This window comes from Labeo rohita, chromosome 14 (genome assembly GCF_022985175.1).
Source record: "Labeo rohita strain BAU-BD-2019 chromosome 14, IGBB_LRoh.1.0, whole genome shotgun sequence".
Classification (NCBI taxonomy): Eukaryota; Metazoa; Chordata; class Actinopteri; order Cypriniformes; family Cyprinidae; genus Labeo; species Labeo rohita.
Window position 1 is genome coordinate 21564551 of NC_066882.1, and position 26770 is coordinate 21591320.

The window sequence follows — 26770 nt, forward strand, 5'->3', positions numbered from 1 at the left end:
TCGCCTAAATATCATATTTTTGCCCTTCAGAAGCTACAGAAGATACTTACATGTTTACCAGAAGACCAAATAAGTTAAATTTACCCTGATTTTCAAATTCAAATTCCTGATTTTCACCCCCCGGATCTTAATGCATCAGTTTTTCCTTCTGGAGCATCAGTGAGTGTTTGAACCTTTTGTAATAGTTGCATATGAGTCCCTCAGTTGTCCTCAGTGTGAAAAGATGGATCTCAAAATAATACAGTCATTGTTGGAAAGGGTTCAAATACACAACAATGCTGAAAAAACAAAGAATTTGTGGGACCTGAAGGATTTTTCTGAAGAACAGCAGGCAGTTTAACTGTTCAGGACAAACAAGGGACTCATGAACAACTATCACTTAACAAAATAACACAGCTGTGGATCATTCAGGTAACAACAGAGTGTTAAGAATCAAGTGTATGTAAACTTTTGAATGGGTCATTTTTATAAATTCAACTATTATTGTCTGTTGTGGACTATATGTAAACGTCTTTCATGTGAAATATCTTATTCATGTCAGTACTAAATAAAAAATAACATGCATTTTGTATGATCCTTCTTTTTTTTTGGTCAAATAATTAACATTTTGCAGATTCTGCAAGGTGTATGTAAACTTTTGATTTTAACTGTACATAAACAGTTATTGAATAAGCATGTGTCCTAAACTCCTGAAACACTGGTGTCTCATATTTTAGAGCAGTCAATCATAAACAGGCTAGGCAACAGATTAATATTATTCAACATATCCTATGTTTTTAAAGAAAATATTCTGATATAATCCCCTCTGTAATTGTTAACATTTTCATGAAAAACTGTAATTTAATTAAACACATTTTTTCTCAATAACTGTAATGGATTACAGTTACATTTATCTTGTAATTAAATTACGTAACTCTGTTACACGTAACTAGTTACTCCCCAACACTGCATATGGTGTACAAGGAACAGCTGTGGCGATGATAATGGATGTTACATCTTATCACTTTCACTCTCACTTCAACTGGAAAACCTCACAAAGACCAAGAGCACGGTCAATGTTTCCATTAGAAAACAAACCCATTTCACCAGCATCAAAATAGCTTTTTGTAATGTCAATTTTAATGTACTTTGATCCATTCTGATGGAAACATAGTGCTTCATACCACAGTCAGAGATGATGTGAGACCCTCTCTTGGGTTTGCTCTCAGACAACAGAGATGTTTTTGGCTTTCAAATACATTGAAGCTCTTCCCGTCTCAAATTGTGCTGCGAAAAGAATTTTGGACGTATTTTGCCACTTTTTTTCTCCATACATATTGACATAACTATTTTGACAAGTCCTGCACAGTTTAGACTAAACCCTAATTAAACACACCTGATCCAGCTAATCAAGTCATTCAGGCTTGTTTGACAACTACGTGTGTTTTTTGTGTGGTAGAGCAATGTTGGAACTAAACTCTCCAGGAGTTTGACACCACTGTTATAAACCTTATAAACTTGTTATAAACTTGCTCTGATATGAATAATGACGCTAATTCATTTGAGTTAATTCAAAGAACTAATTGAATGTTATAAAAAAACCTCTACTTCTAATAAAAATCATTTTCAAAAAATAAAGCAAAAAATCTTTTCTTTCAAATAAAGCTGAAATAAATTAGACAACATTAGATGAAAAAACTTCGAACTTAAAACACATGATAGAAATAAAAAATGTTGGCTTGGAAACAAACTGAAATAAGCTGAATTTGAAGTACTAAAATTACTAAAACTAAAAATGAAAAAGAATTCAATATAAAATATAAATAAATAAATAATACATTTAAAAAAATAATAATATAATATAAATTTAATAATAACATAAAATAAAAAGTAAAAATATAAAAAAGCTAATTCAAAATATTAATAAATACTATCAAATAATATAAATAATATTAAAAATACAACTGTTGCATACTTAACATCTTCCACTAAGAAATGAAGTATTTATTATTTATTGAGTATTGCTGAAGAACAAAACATTTTGTATATTTATTTTATTTTTATCTCTGCAATTTTAATACTTACTGGGCCTCATGAAAGGTTCTGTGTAAACAAGCAATTCTTACATAAATGTTCTCATTTCATAATTTTTTGCATTCAACTTGTTTCTTATTATATTGTCATCATGAATGCAACACAATTTCAGGTGTGAAACTTTTTTGTCTTCATTGAAGTAAAAATCACTTCTACAGAATTGCATTTCATTGCTTTACAACCTTGGAGCTCTAGGTCAATCTCACAAGGCTAATATGTTATTGATTAAAGCCTATTTTGCTATGGAGATTTTAAATGGCATTTAACATCCAGAACCCTCATTGACCTTTAAGTCATCGTTTACCAGATAAAAGAAAAGGCCGTTTGGAATGAGTCGAAAAAACAAACCCTGTCATAGAGAGGTCACATGATCCCTGCAGATCACATGGTCATGACAGACCAAACCCAGAGTGAGTGCGCGAGGAGCAGCTGCTGGGGTGATCAGCGTTTGGGGCGGGTTGCTGTAAGAATACTGGGTCATTAGTGAGAGGCAGGGGCGCATGCCCTCACCTGCCCATGGCCCAGATTCTTGCCGTCTGCTGAGTCATTCTGTAACCTTGCTGATTAGGTACATAAGAATGTGTGCCATTGGAAAAAAAAAAGGGTGGAGAACAGCAGAGCAGAGTCCAGCATTTGCATAAGCAGGAAGACACAGGTGTGTCTGTATGTACATGTATATGTGTCTTAGTATAGGTTTATAAAGCACTATTTAGACTGGATTTAGTCTGAACAACATCTACGTCAATTATCTACAACAGAGGACATTTTATATACTGACAGGGACTAAACAGGACTGGGATCTAGTTTTTACTGAAATGAGATTGTCTATTGGCTGGATGTGCTTTGCAATATATGGGCCATTCTACAGAACTGGTGTAAACTGCTGCCCCACAACCAAAAACACATTTAAAAAGCATTTAAGTCCTAAAAGCATTCAAATCCTATATGTTTACTAAGATCTGTTATCTATTGAAATACACAATAATATTTAAAATATCAGTAAGCTTAATATATATAAAAATCAAAACATTTAGTGGGTACTTTCAATTGGGAGGTGGCTGTCCTGAAACCTGACCCCTAAATTTCAACATAAGAGAATGATATTTAAATAATATTTGCATTTTATTCCATTGTTGTTTTAAAAAATATATTTTTTAAAAGTGAAGTTAAATATATAGATATATATTTTCTTTGTAAATGATGAAACTTTATGTAAAAAATGTGTTCTGCAATTTTCATGTCACTACCAAAACAGTGTATGTTTTTATCTATTGGCTGAGACTGATTTTAACTACACCCCTACATTTATGATCAGGTGATATTCCTGTGTCCCTCTCTCTCATGGCTACATTGTGAGTAGGTAGGCCCCATTATTTTGAGGTAAATGTGTTCAAAAGTATGAAAAGTATCTAAAATTGACACTACTGAAACAGTCATGACCGAAACGTGTCATCACTTTTTCTGTAGTGACAAAAGGGAACACATAATCCTTTATTTGGGGGAAATAAACAACATTTTAGTACAGTTATTCACAGTTTTAGTATGTTTTAGTAGTGTTTATGTGGGTTAAAATTCTGTAATGTGATGTGGTCGCAACCAAAACTTTACTGTCACTACCGAAAATGTACAGGCACGACTGAAACATGGGATGTTTTGTCAAAAATAAAGTATACTGAATTATCAGCTCAGATGTTATGATAGAGTTCGGTTCAGTGTATATTCAAACGAGTGAATCCGTAAAATTTGAAATCAGTATGATCAACTTTTTGCCTTTTACAAAGAAAAATTGGATATAACAAATCTCATAAATCACACTTGAAATATTGTTAAACTTGTAATTGTTGTTGATTTACCTCTGAAAACGTTTTTAATAAAATAGAAAAAATACATATTTACAAGGAAGATGTAAGCAAAATCTTAATAGGTCAATATAACCCTTCTTATTAAATTATATATTACTTGTGTTTCGGTAGTGACACATTTGGGGAGAGGACAAATATTCCTGAACTTTCTGAAAATACAAAATGAGAATTAACTGCACAATTACTAGAAATGTGTACCTTGGATATTATACAATTTTGTGGGAAAAGACACATTTATTTCCAACTCTGACTTAGAACCAGTTTTGTAGAATGGCCCGTATGTAATTTATATCCATGCTGTAAAAACAGCTTAAACTGTGCTGCTGTTTTTGGCTGGTTTATGCAGGTCTAGATGTTAATCAAGCCTCTCAAGGAACCCAACCCCCTCTAAAACTAGCAAACCAGACTGGCCTGGCCAGCACAGGAGACAAGAAAAACAATTTAGCCTGGTTTAACCTGTTTCTTTTAGTGGCTATATGATTATGACAGTATGTATATTATTATGGGAAGGATATTCCTATCTGGACTTATTAGTTGAAAAAATGGAAGGCAGTTTAGCTGTAACTTTTAACAGAGATTGTGTTAGACAAACTAGACAAGAGTAAAATGGAGAAAACGTAAGTCTGTGAAACAAATTTACCTCAGAGAAAACTAATCGTGTCTAAAAACTGTTCTAAGATATGAACTAAATCTGACAAAACCTTCATTAGGAGATAAAACAAAGATAAAACAAACAAAAAAATAATAATAATAAAAATGAAAGACTATTACGATTATTATTAATAAAGTTTACTTTTAGTGCATAGTCTCTATAATTAACATTAATATTAAAACAATTTAAGCTTATGGTTAATGTTTTGGAAAAAACGTCTCATGCTCACTGAGGATGCATGTATTTGGTTAAAAATTCAGTAAAAACAGTAAAATTCTGAAATATTATTACAATTTAAAATAAGTGTTTTCTATTTTGATATATTTTAAAATGTAATTTATTCCTGTGGTGCAAAACTGAATTTTCAGGATCATTACTCCAGTCTTCAGTGTCACATGATCCTTCAGAAATTATTCTAATATGCTGATTTGTTGCTTAAGAAATATTATTATTATCAATGTTGAAAACAGTTGTGCATTATTTATTTAAAACAGAATTCCTGTATAACATTCTAAATGTCTTTACTCTCACTTTTGATCAATTTAATGCATCCTTGCTGAATAAATCTATTCATTTCTTTAAAAAAATATCTTAGTGACCCTAAACTTTTGAACATAGTGTTGGTTCCCAATTAGATATCTAGATAAATGTTTGTGTCTGTGTGTGTGTGTTTGTACGTGTGTGTCTGTGCGAAATACACAATCCCTGACCAGTCATAGCACCCCGCACGCTCAGTTAGCCAGGCTGCGCTGTCTAGCTAGCTAGCGTGTTACGGCGGTCGCTATGAAACCTCTGAGCAGCACAGAGAGAGATAGAGGCCGGCCAGTTTACCTTCTCCATCCTTATCTGTCTCGACGGCTTCAATGGCCTCGATGGTAGCTGAGGAGGCACAGAAAGACAGACGGAGAGAAGGAGAAAGGAAGAGAGGGAGGATGGATGGGGAAGTTTATTGTGACAGTCATGCACGCAGCACAATGCCCCAGCATTAGCTGCCAAGTAGCTGCCGCGGGCAGTTAGCATTTAGCGTTAGTGTCCGGCTGTATGTGTGTGCACATTTCTGATGGTTTCATTAGCGAAGAGAATGAACTAAAAGAGAGGGGTTAGCAAACATGTCCATGAGTTTGTAAGTCATTGTCTTAGTGACCTTGAAAGAGAAAAGAGGCCGTGATGGGAGAGAGAGACAGAGCGATGTTTGCTTTTGTTACTCACCGCTCTGCAAGGTCTGTTTTCCTCCAGACAGTACGCCGCTCGGCAGCATGCCGGTGGGGGTCAGACCTTTCAGGGTTAACACATTCTCACTCTCCTCTCTGTGGAAACACAACCACAAGGTTAAGATTAAACACTCATTTATGCCACACAAACTCGACAAATATAAATGTGTCTTAGCAGTGTGTGGACACAACCACCCTACAGTGATAACAATCCATTCACTCGTACTGCTCAGGCCCCGCCCACAAGCGGTGACACTATATTAGCATATTTCCGCCCTCAGCCAAATGTGTGCCGTCCAACATTTTCAATAAAGTCAAGGCTGTAATGTGATTGATTATCAATGCACGCGTGATCCAAGTTGACCATTACGCTTTTGCCAATATGAAAGTAATACAGACCCTCTCATCTCCTAATAGTAAGAAAATCTCTGAGAGAATATACAAAAAAACAGAAGAGGGGGAGGAGTGAGCAGTAGCTCATTATCATTTAAAGAGACATGCACTAAAACTTGTTGCTGTGAACAGAGCTGTTTTTGACAAGGTAAAAAGGGTGTTGTTTTACACGAACATTAAAGAATTTTAACCAAAGTATGTTGCGGACATTTCATGAAGATCCTAAAGAATCATACCAACTTGTGGAGCACTGGCATCCAATAAATAATAATAATAATAATAATAATAATAAACCCCCCCAAAAATTTACAATTACAAAAATTAAAATGAAAACTGACAGTGTGAAAATAATTAAAACATATTAATACTATAACACTATAATATTATATAAATAATAGTAAATAACTGTTTTTTAACTCAACTTATCTTATTTTTACTTTTTCAAACTGATATTTCACGGTGTACATTTGTAAACCCTTATGTAACTTTCTTATTTGCATAATTACAAGGTTAATGACATAAATTGGACAAGCACAGCATGCAACCTGTTTTAATAACTGCTTGTGCATTTGTAAAAATGTGTCTTCTGAAATGTAATAATAATGTATGTTTCTGCAAATCAACACATGAATATTTAATGATGTAACCATTGTTTAGTTTGTGATTGGTCACCTTTGGCACTGGAATAGACCTGTGATTAAAATCATTGTTAAAAGTGGAAGTTAAAAGTGGCATTAACGCATGATTAAAAAAAAAGTTAAATATTGTAATCTCATATCCCTTACATTTAATTTACCGTAGTAACCACGGTTTCTGCAAGAATGCCAAGCTTACTACAATTACATGTCATTGAACATAAAAATAAAATTAGAAAAAGATTCAGAAAGCCACTTATACTTTTAATGTATTATATAGTATTTTTTTTACTATTACGGTATTTATTAATATTTAATTGCCTTTTATTTTATAATTATAGTTTTCAATGTAGTTTAGTTTTTAATAAAATTCTTAAAATTCTTTTAATAAAATTTTTAAAAATTAAAATAATTCTTTAAAATAATTTTATTTCACTTTTAGTAAGTTTATGACTTCAACTTGTTTTATTTCAGTTCATAAATTATTTCAAAATTCCAACTTCATATTTAAATTCATGTGTTTCATCTAAAATGTTTTTTTCTTTGTAGTTTCTAGGTAGCAATAACAACACTGTCTCACACCACACAAGCAACAACATATTGCTGTGTGTGTGTATATATATATATATATTTTATGTCCTACACTTCCAAACCACAAACATGTGTTCCCAACCCCTCCCAGACTCACCGCAGGACTGAGAACATTTTGGCCATTTTGCCGATGGCACGGATCTTGTTTCTGATGACCTCTTTACGTGCAGCCGCAGCATTAGCTGAGAGGAACCAGGAAACAAACTTAGATTTTATAAACAAGCTACATGACATCAATGTAAATTGTTCAGTTACTCAGTTACTACTGTGAAGTATCCACAGTTGTTAGAGAATGCCATAAATTAACCAATATGCTTATTTTAGTTGTCATTTTATTGTATTTGACTTTAAAACTAGCTGTAATCATTTAAAAGAACTAAAGTGTAGACCTGTGTTTTCCTGAAAACATTAAAGGAAATACACATGAGGAATGTGCAGTCCTCACCATCAAAGATCTCATCTCCATCGTTCATAAGCTCATCATCAGAGCAGATACTGAGAACATTCACCAACATTTCTGTCACTGTAGAGAAGTCAAAGGTCAAAAGGGCAAGATCTCTTGATATTTTAGCATGAACTATGACAATCTACATGTACGAAAACACCACAACAAGAAATGCCATAGTAATATTGATATGCTGGATAAACTTTAATCTTTTAATCTCAATCAATTGAAACATTTTTGGATGGCTCATTCTAGTTTGACTTGTTGAGACAGAATAGATGGACTAATTCCAACTGCTCTGTTTTAACAAGTCAGCAGAACAGCGCATCCACTTTGCTCACACTCAGAATGAAACGTAAGGAATTTGTGCAATCGCAAAGACTGGCTGTTTCTAGTCAGAATGATGATGTCTCAAGCTGTTTAGCAGCATTGCTCAAGAACACGTTTCCTCTAATTTCTCACCTTTCTCTCCAACGAACGGAAGAGACCAGGTGAAGACGTCCATGAAGTTGGGCAGCCAGTACGGATGTGGTGAGCAGTTGAACTGTCGTATGTTCATTACGTTGTTCTCGTATTTAAGCACAGCCGCTGTGGAGAGGCATTACAGTAGTTATATTCACACAAAACAAACATAGTATCTCTATTTCTCTAATGAACATCTGTAACTTACTTTCTCTTTGCACATGACTGACATAAAACAAACACATGAAACATTACATACAATGGCCTCTGACATACTTGAGTGTTTATAAATCTTACAAAACAGGTTTATGTAGGAAACCTATGAACAACATGACTTTCATATTTCAGACAAAGATAAGAAACAATATTTTGCACATAGAAAATTAGGCCTTTTCTAGAAAGTCAGGAAGTTGATATACTGTACATGAATAATATCTGTAATTAATAAGCTATTATATAATAATATAATTCATTTTATCTATCTATCTATCTATCTATCTATCTATCTATCAATTATTTCTATTATATTATTTAATTTATACATTCAAATGTGTATAAATTACATGAAAAATTTATATATTTTTAAATGTAAAATGGATAAATAAACTGTTGTCTATATTTGTGGTATAACTGTATAATTGTACTAAATAAATTTATACTGATCTACACTAGAGTTAACAAAAAAAGTCACACACAAAAAAAACAACATATAATTGTATTTTTTTTTTTCAAGATTTAACTATTTACATTCTGAGATTCACCTGATCATACATCTGAGATCAAAAGTTTACATCCCTCTTGCAGAATCTGCAAAATGTTGATTATTTTACCAAAATAAGAGGAATCATACAAACTGCATTTCATTGTTTATTTAGTACTGACCTGAAAAAGATATTATACATAAAATATGTTAACATATAGTCCACAAAAAAAAATAACAGCTGAATTTATAAAAATGACCCGTTCCAAAGTTTACATACACTTGATTCTTAATACTGTGTTGTTACCTGAATGATCCACAGCTTTGTGTTTTTTGTTTAGTGATAGTTGTTCATGAGTCTCTTGTTTGTCCTGAACAGTTAAACTGCCTGCTGTTCTTCAGAAAAATCATTCACGTCCCATAAATTCTTTGGTTTTCCAGCATTTTTGTGTATTTGAACCCTTTCCAACAATGACTGTATGATTTTGAGATGCATCTTTTCACACTGAGGACAACTGAGGGACTCATATGCAACTATTACAGAAGGTTCAAATGCTCACTGATGCTCTAGAAGGAAAAACGATGTATTAAGAGCCGGGGGTGAAAACTTTTGAACAGAATGGAGATGTGTACATTTTTCTTATTTTGCCTAGAAATCATATTTTTTCATTTAGTACTGCCCTTCAGAGGCTACACATGATCCTTATGTTTCCCAAAAGACAAAATAAGTTCAATTTACCCTGATCTTCAAATTCACAAAGTTTTCACTAAGAAATCAAGTGTATGTAAACTTTTGAACAGGGTCATTTTTATAAACTCAATTCATTATTTTCTCTTATGAACTATATGTAAATATCTTTTATGTGAAATATCTTTTTAAAATTATTATTAAATAAACAATAACATTAATTTTGTATGATCCCTCTTATTTTGGTAAAATAATTAACTTTTGACCTCAACTGTACATAATAAACCACATGAGTTAAGAATTTGTGTTTGCAGGTGATCATTTGACAGAGAGAAAACCTGAATTCAGACCTTTGTTGTTGTAAACGTCCAGGTAGTTTGGAGCGGAAAAGATGGTGATGAGAGAAGGGAAACCTGTAGTCTGACTCTTCCTGTACATACGGTAACTGAGAGAGCAAGGAAACGAGGAAGACAATTACAGTATGACAATCAGAACCTTAATTAGAATCACACTGGGAAATAAGTGAGGGAAAAAAACGTTTTCCTCTTTGATAAACATTAATAATATGTAGTTATTTGTGGTGGACCCTGTTTAAACAAACTAAAGAAGTTTAGTTGCCTATAATAATTATGATAGTTTGAAAGCCTTTATTCACTGTTTATTTGAAAGAACTTGCCCTTTAATGTGCAAAGGCCATATATTACGCACATTATGATTATTAAACTGTGTAAAATGATGTAATGTACTTAGCTAACAAACTGTCTGCTGTTGACTGTTGTACTCAGTATTTAGATTGTTGTAGTGCAGTAGGGTATAGTTTACTATTGTGGAGTATTATAGAGTATCTTTGCACATTTAAAGCTACTCTGAAAGATAAATGACCTGGGCTGAGGTTAATAGGTGAATGTTTGTGCATTGGTGGCATTTCAGATCAATATACACTACTGTACTGTAATGTATGTGAACTATGCGTCTGTCTGTCTGCTGTATGATCCATCAAAACAAACTCCAACAGCTTGTCAGTATACATGTATGGCTTGTGTGTGCGTTTGTATGGGTGTTTCACAAGATTTCTATATATAGGTGAGAAAGTACATAAAAGCAGCCATATACAAGAGACAAGAGGTCAAAGGTGATGCTGGTGTTGTTTTCTTACCCTGCGTCCTGTGCCTCATGTGCCCTGATGACAGACAGTAAGTTGTTGGTCTGTAAAAACTCACACACTGCAGGATAGCTGTACAAAATGATAAAATGGACAGCATTAATACAGCATGATAAACACTATTTACAATCTTTCATTGATCAAACAACTCATTTGGCTAAATAATTAAGATTAGCTGGTCTGTTTTTGATGGTTTTAGACGGTTTCCCCGTACGCTAACTAGCTAAATACCCACTTTGCCAGGCTGGGAGACCATCTAAAACTAGCTCAGATCAGCAAACCAGCACAATCTGTTATCCTCCCACAGGATGTTAGTGTGTCATTGCTAATAGTCCAGTTAGCACTTGTGATTTAGATCTAACACAACTGTTGAAACCTCATTCCCGGTTCATTAGGTTTCATTTGATTATACAGCAGTTCTGATATCTGATAGTGGAGTTTAACCCACCCCTAGCATGTTTATTATTGTCCTACCGCTATCAGCCACCAGGGGGTAGCAGTGATGTAAATGTGCAGCTTACAGTGAAATCACCATCATTTTCTGCTCAAAATATCTGAAGGGTCTAAATGTGATACTAGTAAAGGGATGAGGATGAGGTATGATTGCATGTTAAAGAATAGTCTTGCATGTTATTTGTTAGCTTAGCAGTCTTTGTCTATTATGTTTTTATACTGGAATATTGAAAATAACAGACCTAAAGCGCACACAGGCACACCGATCGTGCACTGTGTTTTATTGATTTCAGAGAGTTTCATAAGAAGTGAAAATGGTGAGGATTGTGGGTAATAACGTTCACACCGGAGGCTCTCATTTACAGTAGTGATTTAATAAAAAAAAAAAATGAATAAATAAATAAAAATTAAAAACATAAAAAAACACTGAAATGCTGTTTATTTATTTATTTTACAAGTTTGCAGTGGTACCTTGCAAGCCTGCACAATTTAGCTAAAAAACACATTAATAAAGAACACATACAGATACATTTTACATTATTATTATTATTATTATTATTATTATTATTATTATTATTATTATTATATAGTAATAGACACATATAATAGACAATAAATATATGCTATTTATTAAATACTATTTCACAGTAAATTATTATATTTTTATTTCATAATTTATTTTTTGATATTATTATGTATTATTTTAACTTTTATTTTTGATTATTATTATTAATAATAATATTATTATTGCTATTAAAAATAAACGAAATAATAATAGTAACAATAACAACAATAACAACTATTATTTTTATTATTATTAATTCTTAAATATTATTTTATAGTAACATATTATTAATTGTATTTTTACAAATATTTTTATATTTTATTATTTTTATATTACTGTTATTCATTATTTTATAATTATTATATAGTAATAGACATATAATAGGCAATAAATATATGCTATTTATTAAATGCTATTTCACAGTAAATTATTATATTTTTATTTCATAATTTATTTTTTGATATTATTATGTATTATTTTTACTTTTATTTTTGATTATTATTATTATTAATAATATTATTATTGCTATTAAAAATAAACTAAATAATAATAGTAACAATAACAACAATAATAACTATTATTATTATTATTATTAATTCTTAAATATTATTTTATAGTAACATTAATAATTGTATTTTTACAAATATTTTTATTTCATTATTTATTATTTTTATATTACTGTTATTCATTATTTTATAATTATTATATAGTAATAGACATATAATAGACAATAAATATATGCTATTTATTAAATGCTATTTCACAGTAAATTATTATATTTTTATTTCATAATTTATTTTTTGATATTATTATGTATTATTTTTACTTTTATTTTTGATTATTATTATTATTATTAATATTATTATTGCTATTAAAAATAAACTAAATAATAATAGTAACAATAACAACAATAATAACTATTATTATTATTATTATTAATTCTTAAATATTATTTTATAGTAACATATTAATAATTGTATTTTTACAAATATTTTTATTTCATTATTTATTATTTTTATATTACTGTTATTCATTATTTTATAATTATTATATAGTAATAGACATATAATAGACAATAAATATATGCTATTTATTAAATACTATTTTATAGTAAATATTATTATAATATTTTATTTATTTATTATTTAAATTATTATCATTATTAATAATATTATTATTACTATTAAATAAAAAATAAATTAATTATAGTAACAACAACAACAAAATACTATTTTATAGTAAAATAATACAATATTTTTTTATTTATTATTTTTATATTATTGTTATTTATTATTTTATTTAATTATTATTGCTATTAAATACAAATGAACAATCGTAATAATAATAATAATAATTATTTCTTATATACTATTTTATAGTAAAATAGTATTAATAGTAATGCATTTCTAATTTGTATATATTCTTACTTCATTACTTATTTCTTTACTTTTATATTATTGTTATTAATTAATAATTTATTATCATTATATAGTAATAGACACATAATAGAAATATATGCCATTTATTAAATACTATTTTATAGTAAATATTATTCAAATATTTTTTAATTAATTATTATTTTGGTTATTTATTTGTATTTAATTATTTGATCATTATTGGACTAATTCCATTAGTCCAATAATAGATCATTACTATTATATTATTTATTAAACACTATTTTTATACTAAAATATTATTATAATATACAATGCTTAAATGTTTAAATATTTTATTTTATTATTTTTTTGTTATTTATTATTGAATAAATATTTAAATTGCGTTTTTCAATTATCATTATTAGTATTAAATAAAAATAAACAAAATAAGAAATACATAAGAAATTGTACAATATTTTACAGTACAACAGAAAAATATTATATGTAATAATACTATGTACGTCTGTATCTAATAAGGTAAACCATCATACATTTATTTTGGCAGGAAACTGCTTCTCCTTTGTTGGCTACAGGTTTAAAACCGCTTCTCATTACAAAATGCTTCACTATTTATATAATTAAATCAGAGCCTTCGTGATTTGATAATCGCACTAAGCCGTATCACGATTCCAGTTTCATTACGATTAATCGCTCGGCCCTATTTCATACCTTCCCTTCCTTTTCAGCTCCATCATTTCTGTCTTTCTCTCAGGTTCTCACTATATCTCTGTATCTTCATATCTCAGCGGATCTGGCAGTAGTAGCCAGTTGTCATGGTAACGGCAGAGCGCAGATTCCCGTGGGATTGTGGGGATTCTGTGTTGTGCTGAGGCTGGTCACTGTTTGGACTGTTTTACAATTCCAATTAAACTCGTGCAGCACTTCAGGCGCTGGACTTTCATCTGCACCTTCATTTCACTGTACAAACGATCCCCGAGGAACAGCATTTTGCTCAGTGCTTGCTCGTTCATAGCACAGGAGACTTCAATTTATCTAAGATATATCTTCTAAAATTCCCTAAACGTAATATAAAGAGACATACATGACACAATTGTTGACAGACAGTAAGAGTATAGTGTAAATGTGAATAGCAGGTCTTGGAAGAATCTGAGAAATGGCATTGAAGAGGTCTCAGGTTACTAGGGGATTTTCTGAGGAGAAATGTGAGAAGCAGGAGAGTCTCAATTTGGAGTCTCAACTAAAGGAGGTTGTGTGGTTTACCTGTAGAAGTAGGAGCATCCGCGGACAGTGTTGTGGCTGAAGTAATCTTGACTCTTTTCATTGCCGAAGTCCTCCAGCGGGTCGGACCACAGAAGATCGCACATGGGGCCAAACGCTGGCGGTTCCTTGAACCTGTCCAGCTGAAAGACAAACAGAGAGAGGGTGAGTCATCTGCCTATGCTAATAATATTAATAATAATTAATATTTAACAATATTTTCTCTATTATTTTATCACACTATTGTTTTTTATTCGCTCCATTTTTATTATTATTTTGCTTTCATTTTTATTTTTTTCCCCCCATTTAAAGTGATAGTTGAGCCAAAAATGTAAATTCTGTCATTAATTACTCACCCTCATGTCAATCCAAACCCCTAAGACCTTTGTTCATCTTCAGAACTGCTGAATAAAGTCATCATTTATTACGGTTGAACCACTGATGTCACACGGACTATTTTAATGGTGTCCTTACTAACTTTCTGGGCCTTGAACGTTTCAGTTGTGTTGCTGTCTATGCAGCGTCAGAAAGCTCTTGGATTTCATCAAAGTATCTTAATTTGTGTTCTGAAAATGAACGAAGATCTTACAGGTTTGGAACGACATGAAAGTGAGTAATTAACAAAAGAATTATCATTTTTGGGTGAACTATTCCTTTAAAATAAAATATACTTTTTTGTCATGCAAATAAAGCAAACCAAATTCAAACTGGCAGAAAAAGACAAGAATAATCAATTTAAAAAACAGTGTGGTGTACTGTGTTTGTGCACAGCCTGTTCATCGCTAAAGAAAATACACCAGAAGCATAATGGGAGATTTACAGAAGATCCATCAAACGTCTGTTGTTAAAGCTCAGTCTTAAGTCATAAAATATTTAAAATCATCCAGGATTGCTTGAAAAGGACTTTCTGGGGAAGAAGAACTGGATTTACCATTCAAAAGTTTAGAGCGGGTAAGATATTTGGAGGTTTTTACTGATCCTTAGTCTCTTATGCTCACCAAGACTACATTTATTTGATCAAAATACAGTAAAAACTGTAATATCAATAAATATTATTATAATTCAAAATAGTTGTGCTTTATATTTTAAAATGTCATTTATTTCTGGGATGCAAAGCTGAATTTTCAGCATCATTACTCCAGGTTTTGGTGCCACATGATCTTTCAGAAATTATTGTAATATGTGACCCTGGATCACAAAACCAGTCATAAGGGTCAATTTCAAAATTGAGATTTATACATCACATGAAAGCTGAATAAATAAGCTTTCCATTGATGTATGGTTTGTTAGGCCAAAATTTGGTTGAGATACAACTATTTGAAAATCTGGAATCTGAGGGTGCAAAAAAATCAAAATTTTGAGAAAATTCCATTTAAAGTTGTCCAAATAAAGTTCTTAACAATGCATATTACTAATTAGAAAATTAAGTTTTCATATATTTACAGTAGAAATTTTACAAAATATCTCCATGGAACATGACCTTTACTTAATTTCCTAATGATTTTTGCCATAAAAGAAAAATCAATCATTTTGACCCATACAATGTGTTTTTAGCTATTGCTACAAATATATCCCAGCGACTTAAGACTGGTTTTGTGGTCCAGGGTCACATATGATCTTTTGCTGCTCAAGAAACATTTTTTATTTTTATTGGCTGAAAAGAGCTGATGCATCATGATGCATGTTATATTCTTGGAGAAGATCAAAACAACAAACATTCATTTGAAAGATAAACAGTTTATAAAAATGTAGTCAAAAAGTCACTTTTTGCCAATTTAATGCTGGATGTGAAAGCTCCTAAAAATGCTGACTTAAACTTTTAAACGGTAATATGTGTGTGTGTGTGTGTGTGTGTGTGTGTATGATTTAAAAAAATAATCTCACATTTTTTCTTAAATTAACTGTCAATACCACCATTAAACTTTTTTAAATTTACTTTTATATTGCAATGATTTCACATTCAATCTTCAAATTAATGTAGAAACAACTTAAAGACAGTATATTTTTAATATTTGTCAATTTTTTTAAGACTGAATGTATCACTGATACCAGTATAACAGATGAAATTGTCCTAATATTTAACCACTGACTATAGCCATTCAACATTACAGTATAATATAGAGCTATCAATTTTAACATTTATTAGACTTTAAAAAATAACTTCTAATTTAAGTGAACTTAAAACAATCTTCACACAGACCCATTATTTTAGCAAGTAGGAAAATGAATACAGAAATTGAATAAGTTATCAAACACTAAATACTAAATTAAATATAGATGAACCCTTAAAGCTAAAAAAGTTATTAATTTCCTCTTTTTAGCAATAGCCAAAAATACATTGTATGGGTCAAAATGATTGAGTTTTCATTTATGGCAAAAATATTAAGTAGATATTTTTCAAATTTCCTACTTTACATATATCAAAACTTAATGTTTTATTAGAAATATGCATTGCTAAAAACTTAAATTGGACAACTTTAAAGGCGATGTTTATTTTTTAATATTTTGATGTTTTTGCACCCTAAGATTTCAGATTTTCAAATAGTTGTATCTCAGCCAAATACAAACCATACATTAATGGAAAGCTTATTCATTCAGCTTTCAGTTGGTGTATAAATCTCAATTTCAAAAAATGGACGCTTATGACTGGTTTTGTGGTCCAGGGTCTCACATGCACACACACACATATATACACTTTCCTTACCCTCTTAATGTCATCTAACGTGTGTATCTCTGGAGACAGGCCGCCATGAACACACAAAAACTGCTGATTCATCAGAGCAGCCAGAGGCAGACAGTCGAACGCATCCATGCACGCGTCGTACACCTGCTCCGAGTACTTGATTTTACCTGAAAGAAAGAGAGACAGAGATCACACACCTGCACGGAGCATCTGATTTCACCCGAGAGACAGCGAGCGAGAGACAAACAAAGAGAGCGCAGGAGAGATACAGATGAGAAGACGAATATGAAGTAACGTCACTCCAGAGCTCAGAAATGAAGCGAGCTTCTTCTGAAGGGCTTATTTTCTCTGTATGAATCTAATTCGTACATTAAGCTCCTGCATTCATTTACACTTTCAGAGGACACTAAAGGAGCGATGTGTGTGTGTGTGAGAGACAGTCTGTGCTGTGTCAATCTCACTGCTCCAATTCTACCAATCTGTTCAGCCACATCACTGCATCTCTCTGCATTATCTCTCCATCTCTCCCTCTATTCACACACAAATACTGTCTCACCAATGACGTTGGATCAATATGTAAAAATTCTACTATGTTGTAGTGTAGTAGTATAAGAATACAAATGTACCCTGTGTGGAGAATTAATACAGAATCTGATGACCTTCTCAAATGTGCATCACAATGAGCGTGAAACATTGTCCAAAAGCAACACCAGCAGGAGTCTACGTCTCTCTCGCCTTCCCTGAGCCCACTGAGTTTTTAAAGACCCCCTAAAGCATGCTGTGAGTTTGGTGGGGGGTAATTGAGAATCAACTGGGGTCACGTGAAAGGAGGCAATGCCTCCATCGTGATCAATGTTGGCGGTAATGCATTACAAGTAGCACGAGTAACGTAGTCAGATTACTTTTCTCAAGTAGCTAGAAAAGTAATGCATTACTTTACAAGAATATATTTTACTTTTTCAGTTACTTTGTTTTCCCATTTATTCACTAACATCTCTCCTGAAATTGGGAATAAAGGTCCTTTACTAGTCCGAAATTCTCGTACGAAATTTTCACGTTAAAAATAAATACAAGTTTACACACTGCCTTCAAAACCTTCGTCTGTTATAAAAACTTTCAGATTGGCTTAAATTTTCTACATTTTCGCATCCAAGGCAAGCACTTTGAAAGGTGTTTTGTCATTCTGTGCTTGATGGATTTTGACAAATACCAAAAAATGCTTAAGAAAATTTCAGACTCAGTGACCAAGGACTTTTAGTCTTCCAGAGACATTTTCTTCAGTCTGAGGCTTATTCATTTTTTTTGTGTGTGAAAGGGCCTTTACAGTTGCCAAAAATATAACTTTTTTTATATTAAAAAACAAATAAGATTTATATATATATATGAAGAGTTCAGATGCAAAACCAGCTAAAAGTCATCTTGGTCAAAAATGAGATAATGATACTGAGTGAAGGCTCCTGACACATCCATAAAATACTTTTACTTCAAACTCGCTAAATTCCAGCCTCAGTCCAATCAGAAGTACCACTACTTACATAGAAACCTATACAAAGTTGCCAGAAAGAAATGCTCATTTTAAAGAAATTTAGAGGCTTTTGCATCTGAACTCTTCATATAGACACGCTTTGTTACGTCAAAATAAGCCTTGAAATGTCATGAGAATATAATCTGAGGGTTTTTTAGTGAGTAATCAGCTTGCTGAAATCTAAAATAAATCTCTGTGTCTGTGACCAACATTAACCAAGCTTTGATGACTGATTATCTGAAAAATTCTGAAATAATTAAAAGTTAACTATTAAAAAGAATAGCTGAACACAAATAAAATAAATTGTTTCAGTTGTAACTGTTACAAAGTTATTATTTTGGAATAAATGTAATATGCTTAAAAACACTAACTTGAAGAGATTCATAGTTGGCTTTAATAAATGAAATATTGATTACATGTAAAAATAATGGCATTTTGTTTTTTTTCATTTTTGAATGTCTATTTTAAATGATTCACTTATTGATTTATTATTATTATTATGGTTTATTTTAAACTCATTGTAGGCGTATGGTGTGTCTCCGTTTAGAATTCACAGTAAATATTTGTAAGTTTAAGCATATTAGTGTGTGTGTGTGTGTGTGTGTGTTCTGTCAGTCAGCAGATGGTAAAGGAGGGCACCCACTCCTCCTCACTCCCCTCATCAGGGAAATCACACTCACAGGCTCCCTGGGCCCAACATTAACAGGCAAATTAATTTTCTGCTAATCATACTCCCTCTTTTCTCTCTGCATCTCTCTTTCTGTCTGACAAGAGACTGCTCCAGAAAAAGAGACGGAGAAAAAGAGGAGAGGAGAGGAGAAGAGAGGAGAGGTGAACTGCTGTGTTTGTAAGAGTATAGTTTCACACCTTAAAGGGGTCATCAGATGCCAATTTTCCACAAGTTGATATGATTGTTTAGGGTCTTAATGAAAACTCTATAACATACTTTTAAAATTTCTCAATGGTAGTGTAAAACAACACCCTTTTTACCTTGTCAGCTCTTTTCACAGGAACCTGTTTTGTTGCATGTCTCTTTAAATGCTAATGAGCTCTGCTCACCCCACCCCGTCGAAAATGACGTCGAAAACAATGGCGATCGGACTGTTCACAGCTCACTCAGGGCGGCTCTAAGGTAAGACGCTAGTGTCAATCAACTATCGATGGAGCGGCCTTGGTCTGTGTGATGTCACAGCCAAGAAACTGAGAATGGCTTGATTTGAAAAAGGGGATATTATTTATAGGGATTAAAAAACATACCACTGGGTGGATTTGTATCATTATAGGGTAGGTGTGTACACACACTGCCGACACATATTTGTTCAAACAACATATAAAAGTGAGTCTTGTATCCGATGACCCCTTTAAATGTAAATGTATAGACACCGTAACTGACAAGACAGAGTTTTCCTCGTACTCACATTCTTGTTTGAAAGTGAAATATTCAGTCAAATGTCTACATTCATGGTTTCCCCGCAGCAGAAACAGCGTCTTTGGGTAGAGGATTTTCAGCGACCAGAGGTAAAGGACACACTGAAGGAAAGAATACAGATACTTTCACAGACCACATCAAGATATTTCGGCAAAGGTGGTGTGTACTACAAACTAGGGTTCCTAAGCAGGGTAGAAGAGAACCTTAGGACATGCTCACCTCAATACTGAAGTACCCTCGGTCCACATAGTCCCCTAGAAACAGGTACCTCGTTGTCGCAGGAGACCCGCCAACCTCAAATAGCTTCATCAGGTCGAAGAACTGCCCGTGAATATCCCCGCACACTGCAGCAGCACAAAAAAAGATTGGCATTAGCTGAAGGAAACAAAAGTGCTTGAAAACAGTAAAAGAACAGAGTAAGAATAGTAGGAAGGTTTTAGCAGAATGACAGTTAGTAGTTGTAAACATACACAGCCATTGAAAAGCTGGGGATCAGTAAGATTTTTAATGTGTTTTAAAGAGGTTTCTTATGCTCATCAATGCATTTATTTGATCAAAAATACTGAAAAATCAGTAATAATGTGAAATATTATTTCAATGTCAAACAACTGTTTTGTAATTGAATATATTTTAAAATGTAATTTATTCCTGTGATGCAAAACTAAATTTTTTAGCATCATTCTAATATGCTGATTTACTATCAGTATTGAAATATTGTGCTGTTTAATATTTTGTTGAAACCTGTGATATATATATATATTTTAGAATTCTTTAATAAATAAGTAAAAATATGCTTAAAAGAAAAGCATTTATTTAAAAGATAAATCTTTTGTAACAATATAAACTACCATTTCAAAGTTTGTGGTCAGTAATTTTTTTCTTTTTTAAAAGAAACCTTTTTAAAGAAATACTTTATTTTACCAAGGATATGTTTTATATATATATATATATATATATATATATATATATTTATAGATATATATAGATATATATTTAGAAAGCCGATAGCAAAGACTTATATTGCTATTTTGAATAAATGCTGTTCTTATTAACTTTTATTCATCAAAGAATTCTTTAAAAAAAAAAAATCACAGTTTCCAAAAAATATTAATCAGCACAACTGTTGTCAACATTGATAATAAAAGTAATAAATCAGCATATTAAAATGATTTCTAAAGGATCATGTGACACTGAAAACTGGAGTAAAGGGTGATGAAAATTCAGCTTTGCATCACAGGAATAAATTATATTTTAAAATATATTAAAATAGAAAACCATTATTTTAAACTGTAATAACATTTCACTATATTACTGCATTGTGGAGAAACTGGAATTTATAAAAATAATTAACCTCATTTTAGTAGGTCATATTAGTACCTCACAACATTAGAAAATAATGGCTCCTGAATTTATTTTGTGATATACAAAGTATGGCTATTTTGTTAACACTGTAAGATCTTGTGTCCAGCTATAATGACAAAATCCAGTAGTTATAGCTGAAATCAGATTGAAACCATCCAATAAACATCATTACGATAAGAATGAAAAAGCTAATCACCATCCTGACTGAAAAGTGTGTGTATATCTGAGAAAAAAAAAGAAAGAGAGCCTAAAGAGAAGGTGAATGTTGTTTCTTATCTAATGAAGACGTCTAATTGGAGCTATTCACATGTGAGTGCGTGTTCCCAATGGGAGGTCAAAAGGTTAAAGGCCACGAGGTCTGAATGACTGAAAGCACACAAAGCTAACCATCTCTCTCTGTAATGGGTTCCAGGGAATTAAATCAGTTATCCAGTGAGCCATTAATGTTTAATGACTCCTGTGTGTGAAATTCACCAGGCCACCAGCTGATGAGGGTTCAGAAATGCATGCTGGGAGAGAGGGAGAGGTTCAGTCTCAGGTGTGAGGCCAACGAGAGCAGAGAAAGGTCCTCGTGTTCAGCTCCTCTGCCTGCTAAATGATGCCATTTTCATAGCTGAGGAGCAACATCTTTGTCCTCCATTAGTCCCTCCGCCTGTGCTGAACCTCACTTTGACTCGTGGGAAATGAAGGTCACTAGGTGCGGTTCATTACCTGACCTCTCTTAACAATGTCATTTATTACACAAAATCTTCTCAGCCTGTATTTTCAAAAGTACATTCACAAAAGTACCACGACGCATAATTGTTTTGAAGATGAGCTAAGGTCTTACGGGTTTGGAATGACATGAGGGTGAGTAATTAATGACCAAATTTTCATTTTTGTGTGAACTATCCCTTTCAGCTCAGTGTAAACAATAAACACAAGATGGTATAACTATATTTAGATTTATTTTAATAATGAAAAATAATAATGTACTATTACACCCTGTATTTATGCATGCTGTATTTTTATTGCAATTAGAGTATCAAGTTGTAAGGTTAGCAACATGCTAATGTCGAACTCTAGGCCTAGTGGAATCAATTATGATTTGAGTCTCCCGTGTGGAGAGCTATTTGTGTGATGCATTGAGTTGCTGCCTATGTAGTGATCCAAATATGTCACTTATGAGGTTACATCTCAGTTAGGACGTAAAAACTCAGATTAAGATGTGTTTTGAAGCATAATAGCTGGCCTAACCTGGTTAATAGCTGGTCATTAGCTGGTACAAGCTGGTAGACCATCTGCTATGTTCTCAAATCCAGCTTGATAGCTGGTTTTTAGAACATGGCAGCTGGTAGACCAGCTAATTACCATCTTGACCAAAAAGCCATGTCCCAAGACATGATTTGTTTTTCATACTTTTTAAATAATTAAGCAACAATAATAACTGAGCAACAAATCAGCATATTAGAATCAATATTAGAATGATTTCTGAAGGATCACGTGACGCTGAAGACTGGAGTAATGGCTGCTGAAAATTTAGCTTTGTAACACAGGAATAAATTACATTTTAAAATATATTAAAATATAAAACAGCTAATTTAAATTGTAATAATATTTCATTAGTGTTTTACTGTATTTTATTAAATGCAGCCTTGGTGAGCATAAAAGACTTTCAAAAATTATATTTCTTCCCAATTTTTTGACCGGTAGTCTATATATACTACCAGTCAAAAGTTTTTGAACAGTACGATTTATGTTTTTTAAACAATTCTCTTCTGCTCACCAAGCATGCATTTATTTTATCTAAAGTACAGCAAAAACAGTACAATTTTTAAGTATTTTTACTATTTAAAATAACTTTTTTCTATTTGAATATATTGTAAAATGTAATTTATTCCTGTGATTTCAAAGCTGAATTTTTAACTTCATTACTCCAGTCTTCAGTGTCACATGATCCTTCAGAAATCATTCTAATATTCTGATTTATTGCTCAAAAAACATTTATTATTATTATAATTATTATGTTGAAAACAGCTGAGCAGAATTTGTTTCTTTGATGAATAGAAAGTTTCAGATGAAAGTATTTATCTGAAATAGATAATTTTTTGTAACATTATAAATGTCTTTGTCATCACTTTTGATCAATTTAAAGCATGCTTGCTAAATAAAAGTATTAATATCTATAACAGGGGTGCTCAACCCTGGTCCTGGAGATTGACTTTCCTGCAGAGTTCAGCTCCAACCCTGACCAAATACACCTGAACCAGCTAATTAGGATCTCAAGGAGCGCTTGCTAATTACAGACAGGTGTGTTTGATTAGGGTTGGAACTGAACTCTGCAGGAAAGTCGATCTCCAGGAACAGGGTTGGGCACCCCGATCTATAATTTCTTTCAAAAAAAAAAAAAAATATATATATATATATATATATATATATATATATTGACGCCAAGCTTTTGAATGGTATAGTGTATAATGTTACAAAAGCCTTTTATTTCAGATAAATGCTGATCTTTGCATCTTTCTATTCATCAAAGAATCCTGAAAAAATGTACTCAGCTGTTTTAAATATTGATAATAATAATAAATGTTTCTTAAACAGCAAATCAGCATATTAAAATGATTTCTGAAGGATCATGTGACACTGAAAAAAATAACCTTCAATGACCATATCAGTTAATAAACTATTTCTGTTTGTGTCTACTGATCAGATAACCTGTGACAGGGGCCTCTATGTCCAGCATGGTCTTCTCCTGGCGGAGGATGGCGGCTCCCTCATTGATGATGCGCAGGGCGACGGGCTCCTCCACGCGGCCCTCTTTAGTGAGGTGAGCTTTCAGCAGGTCCACACGCGGTTTCCCCTCACAGTCGAACACCTCTCGCATGCTTAACCTGTGGCTCAGCGGAAACGGCACCGCTGCAGAAAGAAGGACAGAGAAAAGACCTGAGTAAATGATGTAGGAAACCAAAAGGGAACAAGATCACAAAAAACCATCCATTGTATAGTGACACATCCAGAATGCTGAGCAAACTTTACTCCTGAATTCAGCTTGCGTTCAGGAGAGAATGCATAAGACATACTCAATGAAACACCTCCAGTTGACTTTGTGAGAAACATGAGAATGAGAATCCAGACTGACTACACTATTTAAAGATGGACAACTCAGGAATACAAACCAAGACATTTAATAAATAATATTATTCTGTTGATTCTAATTGACGAATTAAACAAAACAGGTAAAAATCCTGTACAATTACACTGAAGGAAAATTCAAATCATACAGTTAAGGTCAAAAGTTTACATACCCCTTGCAGATCTGCAAAATGTTAATAATTTTACCAAAATAAGAGGGATCATACAACATGCATGTTATTGTTTATTTAATACTGACTTGAATAAGACATTTAACATAAAATACATTTACATATTATGCATAAGAGAAAATAATAGTTGAATTTATAAAAATGACCTTGTTCAACAGTTTGATTTTATATGATTTTGAGATCCATCTTTTGATACTGAGGACAACTGAGGGACTCAAACACAACTATAACAGAAAGTTCAAATGCTCACTAATGCTCCAGAAGAAAAAAACAATGCATTAAGAGCTGGGGGGTGAAAACTTTTGGAATTTGAAGTTCAGGGTAAATTTAACATATTTTGTCTTTGTAATATTTCTTATCAAATTCTTCTGAGATTTTAACAAAGAAAAAATATTTTTAGGTAAACATATTTTAGGAAATATGTTCTAAAACCACACAGAAGCTGTAGAGTTTGTAGTGTATCGATTAAAAAGAGAGAAAAGGTCAGGACAGGCAAGTAATCAATAGAATGATAGTGATAATGGTTTATTATCATTTCCACATTAGATAACATGCCGGAAATGATGATGAAAGGGGGAAAAAATAGATATATAGAGAAAAAGACCAAAAAGTCTGTAAAAAGGTGAAATGAAAGCAAAACTGTGGCAAAGTGTTACCGGGCAACAGCAGCCAGAGGTTGGCATGCCACCAGTGAAGCGTATCACACACACACACACTGAGTCATAGCAGCCCACATGCTAACCCATTTCCACATCCAAAAAATGTGTTTTCAGAAACTTATTTTTCAGTCTGTATTCAAGCGTTTGAGCCGCACAGACGCGCTGCTGCAGCCAAAACAATAACTGTGAAGATGAATTCAGTCAGATAACATTTACATATTTCAGAAACAAAGGAATGGAGTCACTTCCAAGATGCAAAACAGCAGATCATACACAAAGAAAAGTTTGATCGCCCAGATGTTGCTCTTTTGCTGCTCAGATGACTTAAAGGAGACCTATTAAGCCCCTTTTTACAATATGTAATATAAGTCTCAGGTGTCCCCAAAATGTGTCTATGAAGTTTCAGCTCAAACTTCTGCTCAGATCATTTATTATATGGTTTTGAAAATGCCCACTTTGAGTGGAAGCAGATCTTTAAATGCAAATGAGCTGCTGCTCTCCGCCCCCTTTTCCAGAATAGGGCTGTGCCTCTACATGTCATATCTTAGATACTCTGCTAAAATACATCTGTTTGGTTTTATCATGTCAAGAGCACTGAAATCATAGGATTTAAACCATATTAGTTTAAACTTCTGATACATGGTTTTCTGAGCGCACATATCCAAAGCACGCACACAGAAAGCAGCTGTCACAAGGCATGTGAGTACTAAACTCAGTTCTCTTTCATGTCTAATTGCACTTGAACTGTCAAATACACAAGTGTTTATGCTAAAAACATACAGGAGTTACAAAAACAGTCGGTTATGTCTGTGAAGGTAAACAGCTGGGAAAGAAATGGCATGTTTATATTAGATCTGTGTGGCAGCAGCGTAATATACAGTAAATAAATCAATAAATCCACTGCTCTCTTGTTTCCTCTGAAGCTGGGACTCCAAACAATGTTCTGTGCTCATCTGTGCAGCCAACGACAGAACAGTTAGCATGCTTTGCTCCAACTTTTGCCATAGTGTTAGAACTGTTGCCACTTGTGAAAACAAAATGTGCAAAACGTGCAGATTAAGGGGCGCTAATATTATAATAAGACATCTGAGTGGCTCATTTTTTAACACGCTGACTTATCAAAACAAAGCTACTGGGTTGTCCTTTTTCACATTTTCTGGGTTGGTAGATGCACTGGAGACCCGATTATAGCACTTAAACATGAAAAAAGGCAGGTTTTCATGATATGTTAGCTTTAATTGAGTTTTGAAGAATGTTAAAT

The 26770-nt window shown here is 32.5% G+C and overlaps 1 protein-coding gene across 4 annotated transcripts in view; it reads right to left on the bottom strand.

Moving 5' to 3' along the window:
* The window catches only part of ppp3cb (protein phosphatase 3, catalytic subunit, beta isozyme), a 53127-nt gene that overhangs the window by 3723 nt on the left and 22634 nt on the right, over positions 1 to 26770 (bottom strand). For 3 of the 4 annotated variants that reach the window (XM_051127223.1, XM_051127224.1, XM_051127226.1), the window contains 12 exons: positions 24243 to 24443; positions 20403 to 20527; positions 20173 to 20284; positions 17251 to 17396; positions 14550 to 14689; positions 10869 to 10946; positions 10063 to 10157; positions 8325 to 8450; positions 7863 to 7940; positions 7515 to 7599; positions 5797 to 5894; positions 5419 to 5466 (listed from right to left, as the gene is read on the bottom strand). In XM_051127223.1, coding sequence (XP_050983180.1) covers positions 5419 to 5466; positions 5797 to 5894; positions 7515 to 7599; positions 7863 to 7940; positions 8325 to 8450; positions 10063 to 10157; positions 10869 to 10946; positions 14550 to 14689; positions 17251 to 17396; positions 20173 to 20284; positions 20403 to 20527; positions 24243 to 24443 — 1332 coding nt within the window. The remainder of the gene's footprint in view (positions 1 to 5418; positions 5467 to 5796; positions 5895 to 7514; positions 7600 to 7862; positions 7941 to 8324; positions 8451 to 10062; positions 10158 to 10868; positions 10947 to 14549; positions 14690 to 17250; positions 17397 to 20172; positions 20285 to 20402; positions 20528 to 24242; positions 24444 to 26770) is intronic. The other variant, XM_051127225.1, reaches the window with a different exon arrangement.